The 22522-nt window shown below is 61.2% G+C and overlaps 2 protein-coding genes across 2 annotated transcripts; both read right to left on the bottom strand.

Moving 5' to 3' along the window:
- Window positions 1-1863: 1863 nt before the first annotated feature.
- Window positions 1864-9458, bottom strand: SEPTIN12 (septin 12; the record flags this gene model as incomplete). The annotated part of the gene is made up of 9 exons (XM_084250251.1): window positions 1864-2077; window positions 2149-2200; window positions 2766-2862; window positions 4927-5022; window positions 5116-5233; window positions 5356-5493; window positions 6886-6967; window positions 7040-7165; window positions 9287-9458. 9 exons carry the CDS (start codon window positions 9456-9458, stop codon window positions 1864-1866), a joined length of 1095 nt encoding a protein of 364 aa, XP_084106377.1.
- Window positions 9459-15949: 6491 nt separating this feature from the next.
- ROGDI (rogdi atypical leucine zipper) lies at window positions 15950-20634 on the bottom strand (the record flags this gene model as incomplete). The annotated part of the gene is made up of 11 exons (XM_084250250.1): window positions 15950-15991; window positions 16198-16324; window positions 16405-16454; window positions 16530-16643; window positions 16961-17059; window positions 18088-18183; window positions 18821-18901; window positions 19525-19579; window positions 19782-19864; window positions 20340-20411; window positions 20590-20634. 11 exons carry the CDS (start codon window positions 20632-20634, stop codon window positions 15950-15952), a joined length of 864 nt encoding a protein of 287 aa, XP_084106376.1.
- Between the last annotated feature and the right edge of the window lie 1888 nt (window positions 20635-22522).

Raw genomic sequence — 22522 nt, 5'->3', positions numbered from 1 at the left:
CTGGAAGCTGGGAAAGGCCAGCAAACGGACGCTAGAGAATCCTCTAGAACAGCCAGCCCTGCTGACCCCTGAGTTTTGACACTGTGACAGGAACCTCGGCCTCTGACCTCCAGAACTGCAAGAGGACACGTGAGAGCTGTTTTAAGCTTCTGAGTTTGTGCTAATTTCTTGCAGCAGCCACAGGAGACTGCATGCGGGGACATCCCCGATTTGCTTCCGTTCCCTCATGGTGGATGGGCAGACCATCTCCTATTCGCCTTGCTGGGTCCCCAAGGACTCAGCTGCTGATATTGTGCTGCTAGGGACGTCAGCTGTGTCTGGAGCAACTGGACAGGGGTGCTCCCGGCATCCAGTGAGCAGATGCTGCTCAATACCCCACATGGTACAGGACACCCCAGGAACACAAAATGATAAGGCCCCAAATGTTGACAGTGCCAAGACAGAAACGCTGGCCTGGCCCTCAGATCCACTTCTGGAAATGCAGTTGCCACGCCCAGGGCACGTGCAGGGTGGTAGTCGTGGCCACAGCTGAGCGTGGCCTTGGGACTGTGCTCAGCATCTACAGAGCGACACACCAACTCTGAGATGCTGGCTGGGGATGGCGCGGGGCCCCAGGGCCTTGGGAGCTCCCCAAGACTGGAATCAGCGGGTCTGGGAAAGTAGTGATGGGGCAGATGCTACAGTTGGGTCCTGAGCTGGATGAAGTCACGTCTCTGCCCTCACAGAGCTCCCAGTTGGACACAGGAGACATCAGAAAAGAAACCATGTGATATGTGTACAGACGGGGCAGCGAGTATGCTGTCCTGGGGAAGTCAAGGAGCGCTTCCTGGAGGAGGTGACTTCCAATTGGTGCAACGGTTAATTTTATGTGTCAACTTGACCGGGCCAGGGGATGCCAGGACGACTGGTAAAACATTATTTCTGGGCATGTCTGTGACTGAGACATCTTCTCCAGCCCCTGACGTCTGTGCTCCTTGTTCTCTGGTGTTGGGGGTGGGCCGGGACTTACACCACTGCCCCCCACTTCTCAGGCCTCCAGACTAGGGCTGAATTGCACCACTGGCTTTCCCAGGTCTCCACTCATTGATGGCAGGTTACGGTCTCGGTGTCATAACCATGTGAGCCAACACGCTCCGCGGGGTCCACGTGTGTGCCCCCCAGGGTGTCCCCTGCAGGGTCCCGAGTCCAGCTCAGGGAACGCGCTTCCTCCCCATTGGCATTTATCGAATGCTCCCCACGGACTTGCCGGGGTCTCCAGCCTCCCTGAATTATGGAGGCGTCTGCCCTTGCTTGCCGGGGGTTCCAGAGACGCCCACCCGTTCCGGGCACGCCCTGGGAAGTGCTCACGGCCCAGCAGCACAGCCGGGGCCCTTCCTCCTGCACCCCGCACCTCCAGAGCCCTTTCCACCGCAGGCTGGGAGAGACACCAGCGCCCCCTTTTTATGGATGAGGAAACTGAGGCCCAGGAGCGCTTGCGGGGCCCAGGGCGCGTGCGCATCCGTGCCAGGTGGGCTTCGCGACTCAGCCTGGCCCCGTGGGAGCTGCGTCCCCCCAAGCTGCCCTGCCTGCCGGGGCGGGAGGGGGCGGCGGGGCGGGGGCGGGTGTGTCGGGGGCCGTGGGCTCCCGCGCCGGGAGCGGGACCGGCCCTGGTGATCCTGGCCTGAGCTTGGCTCTGCTTTGGGGGCAGAGGGACGGGGGTCCCAGAGACACCCCCCCCAGGTCTTCAAGACTCCGGGCCCTTGGTCTCACGTCCCTTGAACAAAGCAGCACGCGCGGGGGCTCCACAGTCCTTTACCAAACGTCTCCAGCGCAGCGGGCGGCCGGCGCCCTCGCTGCTGCGGGCGGGGCGGGCCGGCCCGGGGCTCAGTCCTCCTGGTCGGAGCCGGCGCGGGCGCGCACGCGGACCCTGGCGGACCTGGGGGGCGCGGGGGGGCTGCTGGGGGCGCTGCCGGGGGCCGGAGCCAGGTTCACCCAGCCGGGGCCGCGGGGCAGCGCGTGGCTGGCGTTGAGCCTGCAGACGCGGTAGTTCTCGTAGTGCACGTTGTGGGTGATGTCCTTCAGGTCCTGCAGGTGGGAGCTGCGGGCGCGCCGAGGTCAGCCCTCGCGGTGCGCCCCCCAGGGGCTCCCCGGGCCCGGGCCCCTCCTCACCGGATGAGCAGGTCCCTCAGGAGGGGGAACTCGCAGTGCGCCATGTTCTCCACTGCAAGACAGGACGCCGGGGCTGCGCTCGCCCGCGCGCTCCGGGCTTCCCCCCACCTCCCTTTCATTCCTGTGTCCCCAGCGCCTGGCGCAGGGGGCGCCTACAGGTAGCCCAGGGGAGACCCCGGGCCTGGCTACTCTGCCCCTTCCCTCCCCGGTGCCCCTGAATTTGCTCCATCTTGTGTGTCCCACCCGGTCCTGTCTCGTGAGCTGCATGGGGCAAAACTCTGGGCCCTCGCGGGTCCTGCGTCACTGTGTCCCCTCAGCCACTGCACGTGGTCGGCCCACAGAACATTCTGGCCAGTGCACAGGGTGCCCGGAACCACGCACAGTGGTGACTCCGACCCCGCCAGTCAGCCCGTGAGGCTCATGCTGCCATGTGCCCATTTCACTGTAGGAGACTGAGGCCCAGAGAACCCCGGAAGCTGTCTGGGGCTTTCAGCTGTGGACGGGGCCTTGGTCCCAGGACTGTGGTGGGTGGGGGTGGGCTTAACCACCCTGGGCTGAGGTGGGTGCCAGGGGTGCCACGGGCCGCCCATTCTCACCTGCATCCTCCCCGCACTGACCTTCGATGATGCCCCACTTTGTCTTCCGGCCCAGGACACACCTGCCGTTCACCAGGTGCTCTCGGTCAGCCCCGACCACAGCAAAGGGGATCCGGTCCTGCGGGGAGGGCCCGGACAGGAGGGTTGGCACGACCAGGGACGGGGACGGCAGGCCCCCAGGGGGGAAGGGGCACTGTCCTTTGTGGGGAGAGAAACGGTAGAAGGCAGCAAGGTACTGAGGTACCAGACGAAGCAGCGTCTCCGTGGTGCCTTGGCTCCCCCCTGCGACCCGGGGCGCGGTGCAGGTGCGCTCAGGCTCCTGCGGCCTCGCAGCCCTTGGAAGCTGTGCAGCTCTGGGCCAGGATCATACTGTGATCTTGCTGGTGGAGGAGCAGCAGCCTCAGCTGCACAGGTTGCCGTGGGGGCGAGAGAGTTCTGGGTGCCAGCGGTGGGCAGCCTGGGCCCACCGCGGAGCCGAGCAAGGGCCACAGATCACCTGGCTGAAGCTCCAAGTCGCACCCTAGCATCTGGCCCTTCACAGGGGCATCCCCTGAGCCCTGTGTCCACTTGCTCCTGGTGGTTTTGGGCTTGAAGAGTTTATCCGTGGCAGGGAGGGACAGCAGCGTCCTACTTAGGGATTACGTGCTGGCCTGCAGTGTCCCCTCTCTGAGGGCTGCGTGTGCCTGCTTTCATTTTAATTTTTAATTTTATGTATTTTAATTTTTTATAGTATATCCACTTTCTCTGGCCTCCGAGTTGACCTTGCCAGTAGTCACAGATTTGCACAGAAGGACATTCTGTTTTGACTATTTGCAATTGACAGTAGTATTTGGTGATTGAGAGTCGTTGGCATATGTTCTTGTGTTTCCTCTAGCTCTGCGCCAGCTGGGAAGGCAGAGCTTAGTGGAGGTCAAGGCTCTTTGAATTGTCACAGGAAATCCTGTTCATTGCTCCAGCTCCAGTGAGGGAGGGAGGAGGGAATGTGGAGAAACGGTGCCAGATGGGAAGCAGGGACCCCATGGACGGATGTGCAGTCTGTGCACTGCACAAAGCCAAGTGGTGACAGGCTGCATAGGGGCTGCAGCCCCGCCAGTGCAGGAAGCTGCCACCCTTTTCCAATTCAAGCAGAAACACGGTAGGCTGGCAGAAGGGGGGTGCTGAGGCCTGGGGTCTCTGATAATGAATCCCAGGCCTCACCCAGATACTTTGCAGGATCCCGCAGGACTGACACGGAATGCCCAGGAGCACAGCGAAATGGGAGCTTGCAGCTAGAACCCAGTTGTTTCAGAGGAAATGAAGATGGCAGCTATTTCTCCTCCCTTCCTCCCTCCCTCCTTCCTTCCCCTTTTTGGTAAGCGTTTTATTGATGGGCAGGTCACACACCATAAAATTCACCCTTGAGATTGTGGAATTCAGTAGTCTTAGTGTATGCCTTATGAGTTCATGCAGCTGTCACCACAGTCGAATCCCAGCACATTGTCACCTCTCTGAAAGGGATCTGTACCCCTAGCAGCCACTCCCCGTTCACCTGGCCCCTCATCCGAGGGCACCACTGGTCGACTTTCTGACTGTTTGGAACATTTCTAAAGGAACCCTACAATATGTGGCCTCATGCTTAGCCTCATGCTTCAAGGTTCCTCCACACTGTAGCAGGTATTAGCACTTGATTCCTTTTTATGGCCATTGCATGGATATACAGTCGAATGGCAGTTGAAGATGGGGATACAGTCTAAGGAAATTCGTCAGCAGGTGATTTTGTCATTGATTCTCTGTGCAAATATCAGTGTCCTTACACAAAGCTGGATGGTAGGGCCTACTGCACACCTGTTACCTGTAGGGGCCAATGTCATATGTGTGGTCATCACTGACCAAAACATCATGATGTGTCACATGCATTTGCCTCTTATTGCTGATTCCTAAGAGTTCTTTATATATTCAGGCTACAGGTCCCTTATCAGACCTATCATTTGAAAACATTTTCGCCCAAGCTGTAGGTTGTTGATATGACCTATGTCTTGCTCACCTTGTTCGTGGATGGACAGAGATTCATATTTGCATGAAATAGATGAACTTTCCGCAAGTTGGAGAGAGACAGAAGAATCACCAGATGGAAAAGATGAGTGGAAAGAGAATCACCCAGCCTTGGCCCTGCCAGCCTCCCTGCCCCCACCTGGTTGCCTACCCGGATCTTGCTGTTGAGGATCCTGTCGTTGATGTCCTCGTCAAAGCACTGCTGGGGGTACACGTCAATGCAGTGAGTCTTCAGGTTCTGCTGGATCTGGGCATCACATCCAGGTGACCTCAGCTCACCTGCACACTCTCCCTTCCCCAACTGCCCTGGTCCCGGCCCCGCCCCAGGGACCCAGATCACCCTGCGCCTGAAGGCCTCTCGCTCTTCAATGGTCAAGCTGTCGGCCCGGGCAATCACGGGCACCACGTTCACAGTCTGGCACAGCCTCTGCAGGAACTCGATGTCCAGGGGCCTCAGGCTGCTCAGGCAAGACGGCAGAGGTGGGGGTGGCAGCAGCAGCCCGTGCAGGGGGTGCGGCCCACAGCCCACTGGGGCCCTCCTCCCCCTCCGCTCTGCCCCTGCCCCACCAGGGATCCTCACCAGTGGCCGGTGGGCGGCACGAAGTACACACAGCAGTGCACCCGCGTGTCGGGGATGTGGCGCTGGCGGGTGATGAGGAGCTCCTCCTGCAGGTACTGCTCGTATTGCTGGTTGATGAAGCCCAGGATGGGGTCCCAGCTGGGGTGGGGCAGGCAGACCTCAGGCCCGCAGGCTCAGGAGCACCCCCTCACCTGCCCAGCTTTCCTGGGTGGGCGGTGTCCCCTCAGGATGGCGATCACTGCCACTCCTCCTTGGGACACAGGACTCCCGGTCTCGCCTGCCCGCCCCTCCCCAACTGCCCACGTCATCGGAGAGCACCCCGCGTTTCTCCAGCTGAGGCCTCTGCTTCCTCATCTGTAAAGTGGGGAGTCTAAGGACACCCGCTTTATGGGGGAGGAGCCAGCACGAGCGAGAGCAAGTGCTGAGGCCTGGGTCAAACCCCCTGGGTCTCCTGCCCGTTGGCAGGGGCTCCTGTCTCCTTCCTGGATCCCTCCCGCCTGGCCCCTGGTGTTTGACACAACAGCCAAAAAGGTGGCTTAAAAGCGAGTCAGGTCTCCCCCCACCAGTCCAGGGGCCAGAGGAAAGCCAGCACCCCCGCCCCCAGGCCTGACCACACCTGCTGCTTCCTGCCACCACCCCCACGCCTGCTCGAGCCCTCGGCTCCCCTGGACACAGCAGCCCAGCAGCCCACGCCCCTCTGCACAGGCCGGCCTCCGCCCCGACCCTCGCCCCTGCACGTCCGCACGCCTCGCTTCCCAGCCCCTGAGGGTGCTGCTGACATCACAACCCCTGCCCTGCAGCCCCTGCCCTGTCGCTGCCCCGAGAGTCCTGTCTGGGGGGGTAGGGCTGCATTCACCCTCCGTGTAACTGATGACTTTTGTTCCTTGTCTGTCCCTGCCCCGCGGCGAGTAAGCGCCAGGGAGGTGAGGAGGCTGTCCTGGCGCGCCTGTTCCGGCTCTGTGCGGGAGCAGAGGCGGCTCCCGCGAACACTTGGGTGCAGGTGGGTGGGCGGTGCAGAGGAGCTGGTCGGGCTCCTGCTGAGAAGAGCCCCCCTGGGTTGGACACTCTGGGTCGTGGCCTCACAGTTCTTGATTTTTGAACAAAGGACCCACGTTTTCATTGCCCTGGATCCCCCGAATTATGCCGCCAGCCCTGACTGTGTGCGTGAACATGAACATTTGTCCGGTTGAGAGTCCAGAGAGCTCTGCAAGGTGGGCGGCGTCACCCCCAAGTCACACCGAAGGAAACTAAGGTTCAGGGAGCTCCGCGACCTCTGGTTACAAAGTGGGTAACCAGAGGTGCCAACTCTGGGGTGTGGGCTCCCCCCAATTAGACCTTGACCCGACCTGTGTGCCAGGGAGACAGTGAAGCCTGCTACCCGCCCTTCACTCTGCAAGGGGCCTGGTGTGCACCCGACACGCAGATGAGTGAACAGACGCCACGGCCGGTGGCTCCCAGGCTGGCGTATGTCCCAGGGCTGGGGAGCAGGGCCGGGGCGACCGGGGCTCGGCCCCCACCAAGAGAACCCACCACTTGTCATTGTTGATCTGGTCCCCGAAGCCGGGTGTGTCCGTCACTGTCAGCTTCAGCTTCACCCCCTTCTCCTCTATGACTGTGGGGGAGAGCAGAGGAGGGAGAGGTTGGGCTGGGCCCGGTCGGGGGGCAGGGGTGGGGGCTCACTCACCGTGGGTCACCGACTGCAGCTGCGTAGTCTGGGGTGTGGGCACCCCCAAGCCCTGAAGGGTGGGCTTCCAGACCTTGGACTTGAACAACGTGTTCACCATGGTGGACTTGCCCAGCCCGCTCTGCCCTGGGAGTAAAGACGACAGCGGTCACGGCGCGCATCTGAGTGTTTCTCAAACTCTAAAACACATTTTTTAAGAAGGAAAAACTATTTTTAGGAAGGAAACTATTTTCTACATATGACAGAAAAACACACCATCCTAAGTGTCCAGTTCAGTGCTTCCCCCATTATTGAGTGACTTTCACACTGCAAGCAATGAACCATTTAAAGTCTGCCACTCAGGGCCTCCCTGGTGACCTAGGGGTTAAGCCTCAGTGCTATCCCCGCCAGGGCCTAAGTTCGATCCCCCAGCCAGGGAGCTACCCACAGGGCGCAGCAGACCTCTCCTGTCTCGCCCGCTGCTCCCCTCAGCAGTGTGTCTCAGTACATCTGCCTGTTCTGCTCCCCACTCTGTCTCTGGTGAATCCTCTCACCCCGCACCTCTAACCTATACCCCAGTTCTTGGATGCACAAATATAAATAAATGAAAATTTAAAAAAATACGCAGTCTGCCATTCATCTTGATTCATTCAGCACATTGTATAACCACCGCCTAGATATAGCTCAAAACAGTTTCCACTCCTGGGCCTCCCCGGTTGGCGCAGGTGGTTGAGCACCACGCTGTGAAACTGTCCGCAGCTTCTGCAGCGCCGGCTCGATCCCTGCTGGCCGGTGAGGGTCCCACATGGCGTGGCAGGCCTCTCCTGTCGCACCTGCTGCTCCCCTCAGCAGTGTGTTTCATCAGTCTGCCTGTTCTTTCCCCGCTCTGTCTCTGGTGAGTCCTCTCACTTTCCCGCGGATCTGGCCTGTACCCCGGTTCTTGTATAAATAAATAAATCTTTAAAAGAAAAACACAACAGTTTCTGCTTCCTAAAGAGAGACCCGTCCCTGTAAGCAGTCTCTTCCCACCCCACCCTCCCCAGCCCCTGCTCACCACCCATCCGCTTCTGCCTCTATGGGTCTGCCCTACCTGGACATCTCTGGGCATGGGATCCTGCCAGCCTTTTTCCTGGCTGAATCATATTCCACTGTTTGGCCAGACCACATTGAGTGTATCTAATCATCCCTCTCCGGCCCTTTTGCAAATTATGTAACCCTGGTGCACAGCACCAGATCAAGAGAGGGAACACCCAGCCCCCACCCCGGCCATGCCCACCCCACTGACAGCCATTAGGGTCAGCCACACCGTTGACAATCCATCAGCAGGGAGCAATTTGGCCCCCGCCTTGACTTAGGGAACCACAGAGTATGTGCCCTGGGGTCTAGATACCCGCTCTCCTGGCTGGGGGGCTTCTCAAACTGTGTGGCCCAGCCCCAGAGTAAATCACAACACAGGACACTGCTGTGTGTAGAGCTGACATTGTCCTCAGGACCGCGTGTCTCCAGGTGAGCCACACTGGCTGTTGCCGCTGGCCTCACAGCCGCCCTGAACAGACACAGGGGGAGATACAAACCTCACTCTGCAGACTCAGCAGGACAAAGAGAACAGAAAAGCTCTCACGAGTGACATTTGATATTGATTACAGGTCTAGATCATCGCTTTTTGGACGAGCCTGGGTTCAGTACAACAGGTGATTCGTTTTGCCGGTTTTGTTTTACTTCAAAAGGTGGCGATGAGGTAGTTTACTAGCTACGTGGGTCCTAGCACGTTCCCACTGGACAGCGCCACTTAAGAGTCATGTCTTACTTGGGTCTATGCACCTGGCATTGTATATTCTGTACTATCCAGTTTATTTTGTCAATAAGTGGTTTTGACCTTTTACGCTTTTTGTGCATTTGTAAAGTGCAGTTCCAGATGAACTGACCATGGGCGCCAGAAATGCCAGGGATTGTCCTAAGCCAGATGAGGAAACAGGCAGAGTGGGGTCAGGGAGCATGTCCTGGGTCACACACTGGTGGTTGTAAGGGCTGGGGCCAGGCTCTATATTGGGGTGCTCTCCGCCTATAGCCACAGACCCCCCTTTGCTAGCTCTGTTGGATTTGGTTGGGGTTTCATGGGTGCTTCCCAGATTTTCACCTACGTCACCCAAGACAGTTTTACTCTCAGGCCCATTTAACAGATGGGGAGACCCGGCATGGGCCGGGAGCACGGGGGTGGGGTGGGGAGTGTCTGCTGCCTGGACTGTGCCGCGAGCCCCCCTCACTCACCCACCACCATGATGTTGAACTCAAACCCCATCTTCATGGCCTTGATCTTCAGCTGGTCCAGCACGGCCTCGATGCCCACGTAGCTGCCCAGTGTCTCGCAGGGCGGGGTCCGGGGGCTGGAGGGCCGTGATGACCCCGAGCAGGGGGACGCGGACCGCCTGAGGGGGTCCATGGAGCCAAGGCCAAACGATGCCTGTCACCTGGGTGGGGAGAAGAGCGTTGCGGAGGCTCCAGGGGGGTCCACCTTGACCCGAGCTCTCATTTCTGGGTCTCGCATCTTGTATGTTGCCGGATCCATCTGTGCCCCAAGATTCATGGGGGTTTGCTGAGAGGTGCCTGGGGGGCTGCCCCTCAGGGAGACTAAACCCCCATCCTGAGATGCACCAGACCCAGGGATCTGTATGTCACCCACCCCAGCTTCCACTGCACCCCTCTGTGGCCCAGGCAGCCTGCCCTGCTCAGACACAGGCCCACAGAGTGAGGCTGGCCTGGCAAGACCCAGGGACCCCAACCCATGGAGGGGAGAGAGGGAGGGACAGGGAGAGAGCACAGTGCTCTGCACACCTGGCGGCCCTGGTCCTGCGGGAGCCTGGCCGGAGCTGCCTGCCGGGTCCCAGCAGACCCCAGTGGGACCAGGGGGAGGGGAGGGGGCGGCAGTTAACTGAAGAATCTGAACTCCCTCCTTGTGACCCCCGCCCCCCCCCCCAACCCCGGGGCCCTCAGCAGGTGAGTTGCTCCTGGGGCCCTTTTGTGCAAGGCCCCTTGGCCTTCATGAGGACCAGGCCCCTCGGCCACTCCCTGACCTGGGGTTGCAGCTGGTGCGTGGCAGAGCGAGGCTTCAGCGAGTCCCTCTGACCTCTGAGTTCCCGCCCTTCACCCTCCGCCAGGGGACGCAAACCCAAACCCGCAGCCTGAGCAGAGCCCGCGCTCTCTGGGCTGGCATGGCCAACACCGGGCGCTGTGGGGCATTGTAAGTCGCCCACATTGAAGAGGCAGGAGGTCGATTTAGCAAATATTTACCCAGCGCTCGGTCTGTACAGAGCTTTGTTCCAGGGCCCTAGGATGTGAGCTTGTTTATTGTTTTGTTCCCCAGCTAGACGATGAGCGGCTGCCTGAGTGTGCAGACAAGTTTATGCAGCCGGGCAGGGTATTCCCCTGGGCGGGGGAAGATTTGGTCTTAGCTTGTTTGTGTTAAGTTGTTATTAAATTAACTTGATGTTCACTTATTTCATAGTCACCACAGGCCTGTGAAGAAAGTGCTGTTGCTACTCCCAGTTTATAAAGACAAATTCAGTGAGTCGTTCAAGGTCACGGAGTGCACGTAATGAGGAAGTGGCTGAGCGGAGCCCACATGCCCACTCTCCACTGCGTCTTTTTTGTTTACATAAAGATCTAGATTTTTTATAAAGATTTATTTATTTATGCATACAAGAACTGGGGTACAGGCCAGAGGTGTGGGGGGTGAGAGGATTCACCAGAGACAGAGTGGGGAACGAAACAGGCAGACCGATGAAACACACTGCTGAGGGGAGCAGCGAGCAAGACAGGAGAGGTCTGCTGCGCCATCTGGGTAGCTCCCTGGCTGACCGGGGATCGAACTTGTGCTGCAGAGGCTGCGGACAGCTTCACAGTGCTGTGCTTAACCCCTTGCGCCACCAGGATGCCCAAGATCTAGATCTTTGATGGGTCTTAGAGATTACAAGCCTGGCAACACTTGACCTAGCCAACAGCTAACTCTAGAGCCCTGTGCTCTCCAGTTTGCCATAGTCCTCACTCCTCCCTGATGTCTCTCTGATAAGATGTCTCTTATACCAAATCCATATCACCCATTTTGTACTTTTTCACCTGCATCCTGGCCCCTGAGTTTGTCAGCCCTAAGCAACCCTCTGTCCTCCCAGGTATCAGCAAACATGTTTTGTAAAAGGCTAGAGAGTATAGATTTTCGGTCTTGCAGGTCTGCTGCAATCCTCTTCAGCTCTGCCATCGTTGTGCACCAGCAGCCACAGGCCATAGATAGACACAGGTGGGGCTATAAGGCGGGAAATACAGACTCACAAAAGCAGGCAGTGGTTCACTGACACCCCTGGGAATCACCATCTCCCCCAATTCATTTGCTTCCAGTGTCCTGCGCCCCAACCAGGCTCTATCCTTTCCCACCCACCTCTTATGCTCCCCAGGCTTCTACACAGCTGAGCGAGGGCAGGAGCAGGGCCAGGCAGGACCTGCTGTTGGGCTCCATTCCCAACAGAGAAAAATCTCGAGCTATAGACAGCTGCTGCACTACAGTGGCCGAGGGACTTGTGAGGCTGGGCTCCTCGGGAAACAGAGAACTATTAGCAAAAGACCAAACAATGTCGGTGCCGTGTCTGATGCCAGAGGGCTGACCTTGAAAGGCTGAGAGTCTGTGTAAGGGCGTAAGCCTCTCCAGAGAAAACACTTTCTCTGGGAAAATCATCACATGTGAGTGATGTAGGATTCCAAAATATTGAGGCGGGGTGGGGGGCGAGAAATCCTCATCACCTGGGGTGACAGGTTCCCGGAGCCCCAAGCGGACTGGAGGGTCAGGTCTGCAGAAAGCGGTCGCGGACAAGGGCCTCCAGGCCACCCTGAATGAGAGGCTGGACATCGCGATCTGGGCAGGACAAGGAGGCAGGTGAGCCCCACCCAATACAAAGAACAGAGATAGAGGGAGGCCCCGGCCTGGGAGGGGACACCCCATTCAGTGCAGGCTTTCCAGCACATTCCACTGCGCTGCGGGAGTGTGTCTGACATTAGCATTTAATCCTCACTACGCCCTGAAGTGGCGGGTGCTAGTCATCACCCACTTTACAGACGAGGAGATAGAGGCAGGCTGGGGCCAGGAGCTGTGCCGTGTGAGGGGCTGGGACCACGGCCAAGTGGGGGTCTGCCCGCTCCGCCCTGTCACGGCTCTTCAATAAGGTCTGACCGTTGTGATCCGAACAACAAACTTAGGTGCATCCTGAGCATCCCGAGGTGGGGTGACAGGGTTTGTACGGGAAGGCTGAGGGCCAGAGGAGGGCCATGGGCTTGCTGCCCGCCCAGCCAGGACCAGTGGGGAGGGTCACACTTGTCGACTCCCCCACCCCAATTTGTTTTCAATTGAGGTAAAATTCAAATAACCCGTAATTACCACTGGCCATTTCAGAGTCTAGGTGAGCGGCACTGGGGACAATCACAGTGCTGCAACCCGTCTTCTCTACCTAGTTCCCAGACATGGTCATCACCCCAAAAGGAGGTCCCGTAACCACTGAACACTCGCTCCCTAGTCGCCCCTGGCAACCACTAACCTTTCTATCTCTATGGGGTGCCTGTTCTGCAATTTCATGTCAATGGCCTCACAGTGTGTGACCTTGTACCTGATTTCTTGAACCCAGCGTATGTTCTCCACGTTCATCCAGGTTGCACTGTCAGCGTTTCACTCGTTTTCATGAGCGAGTAGTATTCCACTGCAGGGGTAGACAGCATCTTGCTTGCCCATGCTCCCTTGATGGACACTTGGGTTATTTTGCCCTCTGGCTGTTGTGGACCACGCTGCTTGAGTCTGTTTTCAGTTCTAGGAGTGCCGTGCCTGGAGCTTATGGTCACACTGTGTGGAACTTTTTTTTTTTTTTTAAGATTTATTTATCCATCCAAGAGCTGGGGTGCAGGCCAGAGGTGTGTGTGTGGGGGGGGGGGGTGAGAGGACTCACCAGAGACAGAGTGGGGAGCAGAACAGGTGGATCTACTGAGATACGCTGCTGAGGGGAGCAGTGGGGAGACAGGTCTGCTGCGCCCTGTGGGTAGCTTCCTGGCCGGGGATCGCACTCGTGCTGCAGAGGCTGCGGCAGCTTTGTCGTGTTGACATTTAACCCCGCACGCCGCCAGGGAGGCCCCCTGCCTGTGTGGAACTCTTTGAGGAACTGGCAGACCGCTTTCCACATGGCCACTCCTCCCCCCGCCTCCTTTTTGCAACAGAAGCTTGAGTCACTTCAAAACTCCCTTCCCTTCTGCAACAGGGATCTGAGATCTCAGAATGGGACGAAACATGCGTGTGGGGAGGGGGACCCCAGCACACAGGCCCCATCATAGGGGATCAAGGGCTCTGGGACCTGAATGCGTGGGCCCCAATTCTGGCTTCCCCGATTCCCAGGACAGACACGGCCCGGGGATGTCCCCACTGCGACCTTCCATGGGAGAGGGGCCTTGCGGATGGGATTCAGGACTTTGCCGGGCTTGTCCTGTGGCTGCTGGAGGCCCAGGGCTCTGGGAGGAGGAAGGCCGGAGGCCTCAGCAGATGTGAGGATGGAAACAGAAGTGGATGTGAGCGGGTGGGCCCCACCCATGGGATGTGGGCGGCTTCGAGAAGGCGACAGGCCTGGGTTCTCCCAGAGCCTTCGGAAGGAGCCCAGCCCTGCCACCCTGATTTAGTGCCCAGAGCTATAAGAAAAGAAATTCTTGTTTGAAGCCACTAAGTTTTCTGAGGCGTGTCTCAGCTGCCGGAGAGGAATCCAGGAGGGTCGACCTGAGCCGGTCGCTAAGCCTCTCAAAGCCTCCGTGTTCACCTCTGCCCAACGGGAACAGCAGAGTCCACTTCAGGCTGCCGAGGGGCTGGATCAGCGGCTCATGCACGTGTGGGGGGCAGAGTCCCACGCTGGGTGATGCTTTTGCTTCTTCACGAAGCACCACCAGAGCAAGAAGTTGTGCCCACCTGGTTACAGCCCACTCAAGCGCCGCGGGGCCTCGGCCCCTGTGTGCCCACGACTGTCTGTACCCGGGAGGGGAGGGGGTGTGCGTGAGAGCTGCCCCTGCTGGGCTGGGCAGGGGCCGAGGACCCAGTTCTGGCGAAAGAGCTCATTTGAGCGCCAATAGCCGCGGCCCGGCCAGAGTTATGGTGAACATTAGAATAAAGATGAACCTCAGAGCCTCAGAGCCTGTGCGATGCGGGCGCCTGGAGGGCGGTGAGCAGAGACACCGCGCCTTCCGGCTGCTGGTCTGGGTCTCCTGAGAAAAAGTGCAGACTGGCCAGAAGGCGGCTGCTGACAGCAACCGGCACCTGTTGCTGTGACCCCGCCCTCCCCAGGGCTCCAGACACCTCAGGGGAGAGCGGGGCTGGTTGCCAAGGCCTCGGGTGATATGGATCCGGAAGCAGGAAGTAGTCTGTGTCCAGGATCCTCCTGGCTGGGTGAGCTTGGAGGCGCCGCGGCCGGCAGTTGTGGGAGAGGGAGGCGGCAGACACGGGGTCACGGTAGGACTGGGACAAGGGCCGGGAAAGTGAGGAAGACAGGGTGGGCCGAGGGCAGAAGCAAGGGGTCCAGGGGGTGGTGTGGAGGAGCAGGACTTTGGGAGGCTGGGGGTAGCCTGGCCCCGGAGGTGCGCAGAGTTCTGAGCTCCCTCTGGGGGGCTAGGTCAGCTGGCACCAGGCCCCTCCAGCCGAGATGGGGACCGCGGAGGAGCTGGACTCCGCAGTCCAGGATGTGCTGGGGAAACTGAAGAGCCACAAGCTGTTCCAGTCCAGCTGGGACACGGCCGCCTTCGTCATCTTCCTCACCTTCGTGGGTGAGTGTGGCGCCCGCGGACCCCGCCGCGGTCCCACGTGAGGGCGCCCTCTGGACACAGCCCCCACCCCTGCCCCCAGGCACCGTGTTGCTGCTGCTGCTGCTGGTTTTCATCCACTGCTGCTGCTGCTCCTGCCGCCGCCGCCGCCGCGGCCCCCGAGCCCCGAAGGTGAGGCCGCAGCAGGTGAGCCCGCTGGCCGGCTGGCTGGCTGGCGGTGGCCAGGGGTGGCCGGAGCCGCAGAGGGGGAGGCGGTGGGGGGCCGGGCGCCCAGGCGTGACGCCACGGGGGCCCCTTGTGCTCTCTTGCAGGAAGCCCCCAGGGGAGTGGATAACTTGGCCCTGGAACCGTAGCGCCTGCCCAGAGGCCCCTCCGTGCCCCGTGTGCCCCGCTGGCAATAGCAACAATGCCCACTTTGCCCGAGTCCGGAGTATCTGAGCCTTCCTTCCGTCGGGGGTGGGCAGCCGGGCCCTCCCCGCTGTGGGTCTCAGGACGCCACCTTCAAGTAGCGGCTGCAGGTTACTTAGCAACGGCCCAGGGCGGGGAAGCTGGGCCCCAGCTCAGCCAAAACCCCGGGGGGAGGCGGTCGCCCTCCCACCCAGACTTCAGCCTGGTCCCCACTCAACAGACAGACAGACAGGAGGCTTCCAGGCAGGCTGGATGGTCTTTATTTCTCGGAAGCGCCGTTGCCAAGCAAACACATCCGGGGCAACGCAGCTGAGGGCAGGCAGTTTCTGTCTGAGCGTTTCTTCCTCCTTTTCTCCCCACTCACTGCCAGCACCACCACCCACTCTCACCCTGCGGCCTGCCCTGGGCAGCAGCCTCGGGCTGGGGGAAAGGAGAGCCCGGGTTTGGCCCCACCCTGAGTACAAAGGTTCTTGTGTCAGGGCTGGAATGGGGGCCACCGGGGCCGCGCCTTCCCAACCCCATTCACAACAAAACGCCAGCCAGCAGCCCTTCCTCCCAGCGGTCCAGTGTTCACGGCCATCTGTGCCAGCGTGTGGGCAGGACAGGGCGGAGAGGGAAATAAATAGCTGGTGGTGCCGGCCCTGGCTCTGGCCAGCACTCCGAGGGGCGTGAGTGGGAGGTCAGGCTCCTGGGATGCTCTGCTCAGAAAGGCCTGTAGCTCCAGTAGCTGGAGAACACGGAGATCTGGGGGGAAGGGGCCATGGTGAGCGGAGTGCTGGGGGCCAGGCCCCGGCTGCACCTCCCAGACCCACAGGAAGTTTCAAGTTCATCCGTGGTCAAATGTGTCAGGGAGAGTCCCCCCAAAAGGAAGGCTGAGCGGCCCTGCCGCCCGGAGCCACTGCTCAGAGTGGCTCCCAGCCCGCCCGCAGGCCCCGCCGGCCCCGCCCCACCTTGTCCTTGAGCTGCTGGCAGAGCTGCAGGGAGACGGTGAAGAAGACCAGGGCATCGTTGAGCCAGGGGACCACGCACTCCACCTTGTGCACGTGGCTCACCTCCAGGCGCTGGGAGCCCCACTCGCTGCAGGAGAGGGGAGTGTCTCTGGGGGCGCCGTCCAGGTCCCTGCCTGCGGTAGGCGCCCCTCCCCGCAGCCTACTTACAACATGGCCCCCGGGCTGTGCAGCACCGCGCCTCCGGCCGGGCGGAAGTTCTAGGCAGAGGACAGCAGGCGGGTCAGGGGGCAGCCGGGTGGGCGGCAGGGGCGGGGGGCGGGCGGGCGGCTCACCTTGGTGGAGTTGGGCTGCAGGGCGTGCAGCTGGTACACCGTGAGGCACAGCTTGTTGAGGTTGATGTAGACGTTGACCAGCAGGTCAGAGGGCAGGGCGGGGGCAAACATCCGCTGGGGCAAGGGGATGCCGGGCAGGCAGGTGGGATGAGGCTCTGGTTGTCACCGCCTCCCCAGAGCCCGGGGTGTCCAGTCCCTGTCCCAGGGACTGGGGCTTCCATACTGCCCAGGAGCCCCTGGTAGCCCCATGTGCCTCTGGGCAGGGGACCTACCAAGCCAGACCAGGAAGTAATTGGGGCAAAAAAGCTGGAAGCCGGGGGCCCCACCCTGGAAAACTGCATAGACCTAGAGCTCCCCCCACCCCCGCCCGCCTGGGGCAAGCTGGGCCCTTCTCTGGGGATGCCCTTTCCGGGGCAGGGCTGGGCACTGACCGTGAGGCCGCTGGCAGCGATCTCGGGCAGGGTGAGGGTGGCTGGGGTGGTGAGTCGGTTGCGGGCTCTGCTCAGCTGCAGCATCACCGCGTCCATCAGCTGGGGGGGGGGGGCACACATGGCTCGGACTCCCTCACCCGCTATGGGCATCGACCAGGGGGCTCCCAGCTTCTGCCCTGGGGGGCCATGGTCTCAGCTTGAGTCTTGGCACTGGGAGGGCTGTTACAGATGCAGGCAATTGGGGCCAGCTGGGCTGGGGGCAGAACCTCCAGGAGGCTCTATTGCACCAGGAGCCTGGGTGCTGGTCCAATGTGGGATGAAAGATCCTGAGAGTTTGTCCAGGGTGGGCACCAAGGGTTGGCCCATGTTGGTGCAGGCAATAAAGGAGTTATGAGGAAGGGACCCTAATCCCGCAGGAGGGCTTCCTGGAGGATGTGATGGATGTCTGTGCTGAGGTGGACAGTGGGCAGCAGCCCCTTGGGCCCTGAGCCCTTGAACCCTGCGGAACCCATTCCTTCCCTGACCCATGGAGCCAAACCCTGCTCGGACTCCCGGGAGCCCTGCTGCCCTACCCAGTGTTGTGCTGGGGAGACCTGGCTCTTGGAAAAAGGCAGCAGCTGGGGGGACGTGTAGGGGCTGTACCTCCAGCCCTTGGGGTGACCACAGTTCTGGGAGGGATCTTAGTCCCACGGGTTTCAAGTGTTTTGAAGAATCAGGCTCCCAGCAAGGGTAGGCGAGCCCCCTGAGGACACACAGCAGGTCAGGGCCCAGCTAATGCAGGAGTTGGGAGCCTGGCCTCAGGGCCTCCCACCACACCACGTGGACTCAGCATAAAGGGGTCCCCAGTGGCGGCTGATTCCCCGAGCGCTTTCGAGGGTGCACTTCAGCTATGTTCTCTCATGTAATAGTCACTATAGCTGGCCCCCTTCCACGGAGAGGAAACTGAGGCACAGCATAGCTAAGTGAGTGACCTGAGCTGACAGGGCTCGCAGGCCAGGTCTGATTTCATGATTTCAGGCGGATGTGTGCGCAGCGGGAGGTGAAGGGTCACTGTCAGTTGTGCCTGAGGATGGGGCTGAGCCTCCAGGAGCCTGACCCCCTCCTCCCAACCCCCTAGGGCGGCTCACCTTGAGGACCTCTGCGCCAGTCCGGAACTGGTAGCTCTCATCCCGGTTGGTAAGGAGGTAAATGGCTTGGCTCACGTGGTTCCTGGCGTCCTGGATCTGAAAACAACACCCACTGAGCAGCCCTGGGGAGAGGGGAGGAGCGAGGTCTCCGGGGCCCCAGCATGCAGGCCACCGGGGCTGTGCAATGGCAGGGGAGCGGCGGGTACAGCCTGCCTGACTCAGGCCGGTCAAGCCCCCCTGAAGCTGTCAGCTCATGTCCTCAAGGGCCAGGCCTGGCTACCAGGTCAAGGTGACAGTAATGGAGAGAAGACAAGATAACAGATGCCGTGACTCATGCACGGGAAGATGAGCTGGGAGAGGGGGACTCTCTAGATGGGGGCGCAGGACTATAGACAGATGGAGGAACATGGGCAAAGGCCCTGAAGTGACCAGCTGGTGGCCAGTCTCTGGGGAACAGATAGGAAGCACAAACCTTGTCTCCAAGAGCCATGGGGAGTCCCTGGAGGTTCTGGGCAAGGGGTGCCTTGTTCAGGGGGACGCCTGGTTCCTGCTGGAGCCCAAGCAGGCTAGAGGCAGGACCGGTTCTCCACCTCCCACAGGGAAGGCCTGGGGCACCAGGGCTAGGAAACTCCTCCCAGGCCGACTTGGCTGAACACCCCTGGAGGCCTCATTCCCTGGAGGCCTCAGCTGGGGTCTGCCTCTGCCTGCCCGTGGAGGGAGAGGGGCTGCTCACCTGCTGCAGCTTCCACTGCTTGTCCTCCCGGAAGGCGAAGCGCAATAGCTGGCTGTTCCTGGGCGTCTTCAGGCTCACGTCCTGCTGGGGACAGTGGGGTAAGCAGGGCAGAGGGACACCCTCCAGCTTTTGGCCATCCAGAGCCCATGAGCCAGGGGCAGACATGAGGGGTGGAGGACGCCTCGGCAGACAGTTTCCCAGGCACCGGGTCCTTTGGGGGACGGATAGGGAGGTCAAGAAACAAGCCAGGGCCCAAGAGGAGCTACAAAGAAATGAGGGACGAAAGCCCAGAAGGGGTGCGGCCTGGCTGGGAGATGTGTGGCTGTGGGCCGGGGACTGAGCGGCTGCCGGAGGACTGGGACCAGGGCTGGGACCTCGAGGACTGGACCGCCCCCACACTCCGGTGCCCGGCAGGGACAGAGCTCAGCTGCTGGTTAACTTTCTTTTGATCTGGGGCCAGCCTAATGCCATCAGTGCCCACGCTGCACTGGGCCCAGGCTCCTGGCCATGTGCAAAGCAGCTCTGTCCTGCACCTCTCACTGAAGCCACACACCCATGCCATTGGGAGGGGCTTGGTCACGTCACAGTTGAGGAAACTGAGGTCCAGAGAGGTCAGGGGTCAGGTCAGGGGTCGTGCCCAGAGTCACACAGCTCTCCCCAGAGGGCTCCTCCTGTGGCGGGGGTGGGGAGGGGAGGGGACTCACCGCCTGGCTTAGTGCGTCCCCTTGCAGCGTGAGCACACCCTTCACCTGGTCGGTGCTGGAACAGGGGTGGGTCAGAGAGGCACCCGTGGCGGCCTCCCCTGGAGCCACCGGCCTCCCTCCACCCCCACTGCATGCCCTCTGGGCAGGGAGGCTGAAACCTGTCCGCAGGGCAGGGCTGCGCCTTCCTGCCCAAGAGGCCATTCCAGGGGTTCTCTGCACCCCTCCCCCCATTCAGCTTCTGGCCAGCCCAGCCTCACCCACAGCTGCCCAGGATGAAGTTCTCCTGCTTGGTGGGCCCCTCGGTGCCTGAGCCGGGGAGGGTAAAGCGCAGAGAGGCCTCCTGTGGGACAGAGGGGAGGGGGCAGAGAGCGCTCAGGTCCAGCCCAGGGGTCCTTCCGGAAGCCCCGCTCCCTGGTCCGGTCAGCCAGGGGAGGAAGCGGCCTCCCCAGACCACCCGCAAGCTCCAGGCTTTTAGAGTCTGGCTCCTCCCTGCGGTCAGAGTTCCAGGTCCCACCCGGCGGGTCCCGGGCGCTCCCCGGGCGCCCGCTCTGCCGGCTCAGGTATGCGGGCGAGAGACGCCCCTGCTTGGCGAAGCGCGGTCAGGGGGCCCGGCAGAGCCGGGGCGGGCCCTGGCACCGTCACCGCAGCCCGGGCCCCCCGGGCTGCCTGGCTTCTCGCCCCCGCGCAAGGGCGGCCTCGGAGGCCGCGGGGCTGGGCCGAGCACGGCCGGCCGGGTGCTTCCGACCCGGCCGCTGCCGCTGCGTCAGGCCGGACCCCGGCGGGCGGGACCCGGGGCCCGAGGCCGCGCGCGGTACCTTGAGGATGTCCTGCAGCTGCCTCAGCACGGCGTGCACCTCGGCGCGCAGCAGCCAGCGGAACTCCTCCTCCTGCGGGCGCAGCCCCGTCACCGCCCGCCGCCCGCCGCCCCCCGGCCCGGCCCGGCCCGGCCCCGCCGCCCCCCGGCCCGGCCCCAGGGCCCCCCGGCCCCGTCACCTCCCGCCCCGCCGCCCCCCTCCCCCGCCCCCCGGCCGCCGCTCCGGCCCCGCCGCCCCCCGCCCGCCGCACCAGCACCGCCCGCTCCGCCGCCGTGGCTGCCATCGCGGTCGCCATCGCCGCCGCTCGCCGCCCAGCGACTGTCACCGACCCGCCGCCTGCCGCCCGCTAGCGGCGCCCCGGGCCCTCCCCCCGACGCCCATTGGCTGAGCGGGCGCTCGCCCCGCCCCAGGCCACCTCCCCCCGTCTCCGATAGGGGGACCCAGGCGCTCGCCCCGCCCCCGGGCGGCTCCGTGCCAGCGATTGGCCAACGTCCGTCGGGCCGCCCCGGCTCACGACGCCGCGGGCGCCCAGAACGAGGCCGGCGGCTGCGCGATCCCGGCCCCGGCCGGCGCGCCCGAGACGCGGCCGGCACAGCGGAGCGCGCCGCTCCCGGGCCCCGCTCCCCCCGCTCGGCCCTCAGGGAGCCGGGTCCTGCCCGGCCTCGCGACCGGCCCGCAGGGGCGCCCGCCCTCCCGCTCCGCGAGGCGCAGCCCCCGCAAGGTCGCAGCCACCGTTGTGTTACCAAGAAACGTTTTATTTGCTTGCAGTAGCTCTGTTAATTGCACAAAATCATGTTTTGTTTTTGCCATTTAAACATCACACAATCCTATTCTGAAAGACAAATGTTCATTAAAAACAAAGCAAAAATAAAAATTCACAACCTTAATTACTAGATTTGTCATGGAGAGGTTTAAAGGAAAAACGGGTGGCAGGGGAGGGGCTTTCTTACAAGCTTTTTCACAAGAGTCACATTTTTCTCCTTAAAAGGGAAGGATTTCAAAACAGGTGAAATAGCTTAAACAGAAATATTCATAAAAAGTAACTTTACAGAATTGTCAACAATATTAAAGACAACATTGACTAACCAGTTTCATTACAGCATCACCCCCACCCCCACCCCCCAGTGTCCGGCCGGGACTAGAACAGGCTCTGTGCTCAGACAGAAAGTAACTCAAAATCCCAGTGAAATTAACTGTGCCAAAACCCCACAGGCCTCTCCCCTGCCCTCCTCCCATGTCTTCTGAGATCCCCCAACTTAGGTTCTGGCCAGAGGAAAGGGCCACGGTTCTGAGGGAAGGTGGCCCCCCCAGTGTGGGCTCCTCACACATCCATCAGCCCATCCTCACACTAGATGCTGACTTCCCGCATGAGACTTTGGAAAACGCAACCCACGTAGAGAGCGAGCACGGACATCCTCAGTGACATCTCCTTGTTTTCAGGCCACATTCCAAGCCCTTCCGGCCCCCTGCACAGGAGAAATGCTAGGGCCTCCAGGATGTCTCCCATCCACCCAGGGCCCTGAAAAGCACCCGGGACCGTGCTGCGGACCAGGGTGCAGGCATTCGCTCCTGTGTTCAGAGGCCCGAGAAATGGTCATCCTTGATCAGGCCGGGTGTGGGCCAAGGAGGGACAGACAGAAATAAATCCTGTCTCTGAGGGAGGGGTGGAGGCGCGTGGAGGAGAGGGCATGCGGGGCCCCAGAAGGGGCTGTGGCGAGGGGACCGGGTAGAGGCTCTGCAGACTTGGTGAAGAGTCTGGGGCTAACGGAAACAGGAGGGAGCCCCGCCTCCTCCCTCTTCCAGCCTCTCAGGGGCCCTCAGGACCCTTCCCGAGGCTTGGAATGCAAATCTAGATACTAAAATGGCCTGGGGAGGAGCCAGCTCCCCCTGCACTGAAGCCAGGAAGTCGGATCCAGGCCCAGGGCTCCGCAGTGACAAAGACTTCTGCGCCGGGTGCTGGAGAGCAGAGCAGAGGGCTTCACGGCTCACCTGCCAGCACGCCTTCTGCTGCTCTCCGAGCCTGCGCTCGACTCTGCCAATCTCTTCGCAGTTCACAAAGGCATTTATGGAGAGTTGGGTGCACACCGGTAGCTTAAACATGCGGTCCTCATCAGCTGGTCACCTGAGGTTGGCGGTCCCACAGGACCCTCTGTTTAATAGTCTGTGCTGGCTCCTCCTGGCCC

Source organism: Talpa europaea, assembly GCF_964194135.1.
Source record: "Talpa europaea genome assembly, chromosome: 12".
Classification (NCBI taxonomy): Eukaryota; Metazoa; Chordata; class Mammalia; order Eulipotyphla; family Talpidae; genus Talpa; species Talpa europaea.
The sequence above is the reverse complement of the archived record's forward strand: the minus strand, read 5'-3'. Positions and strand labels throughout refer to the sequence as shown.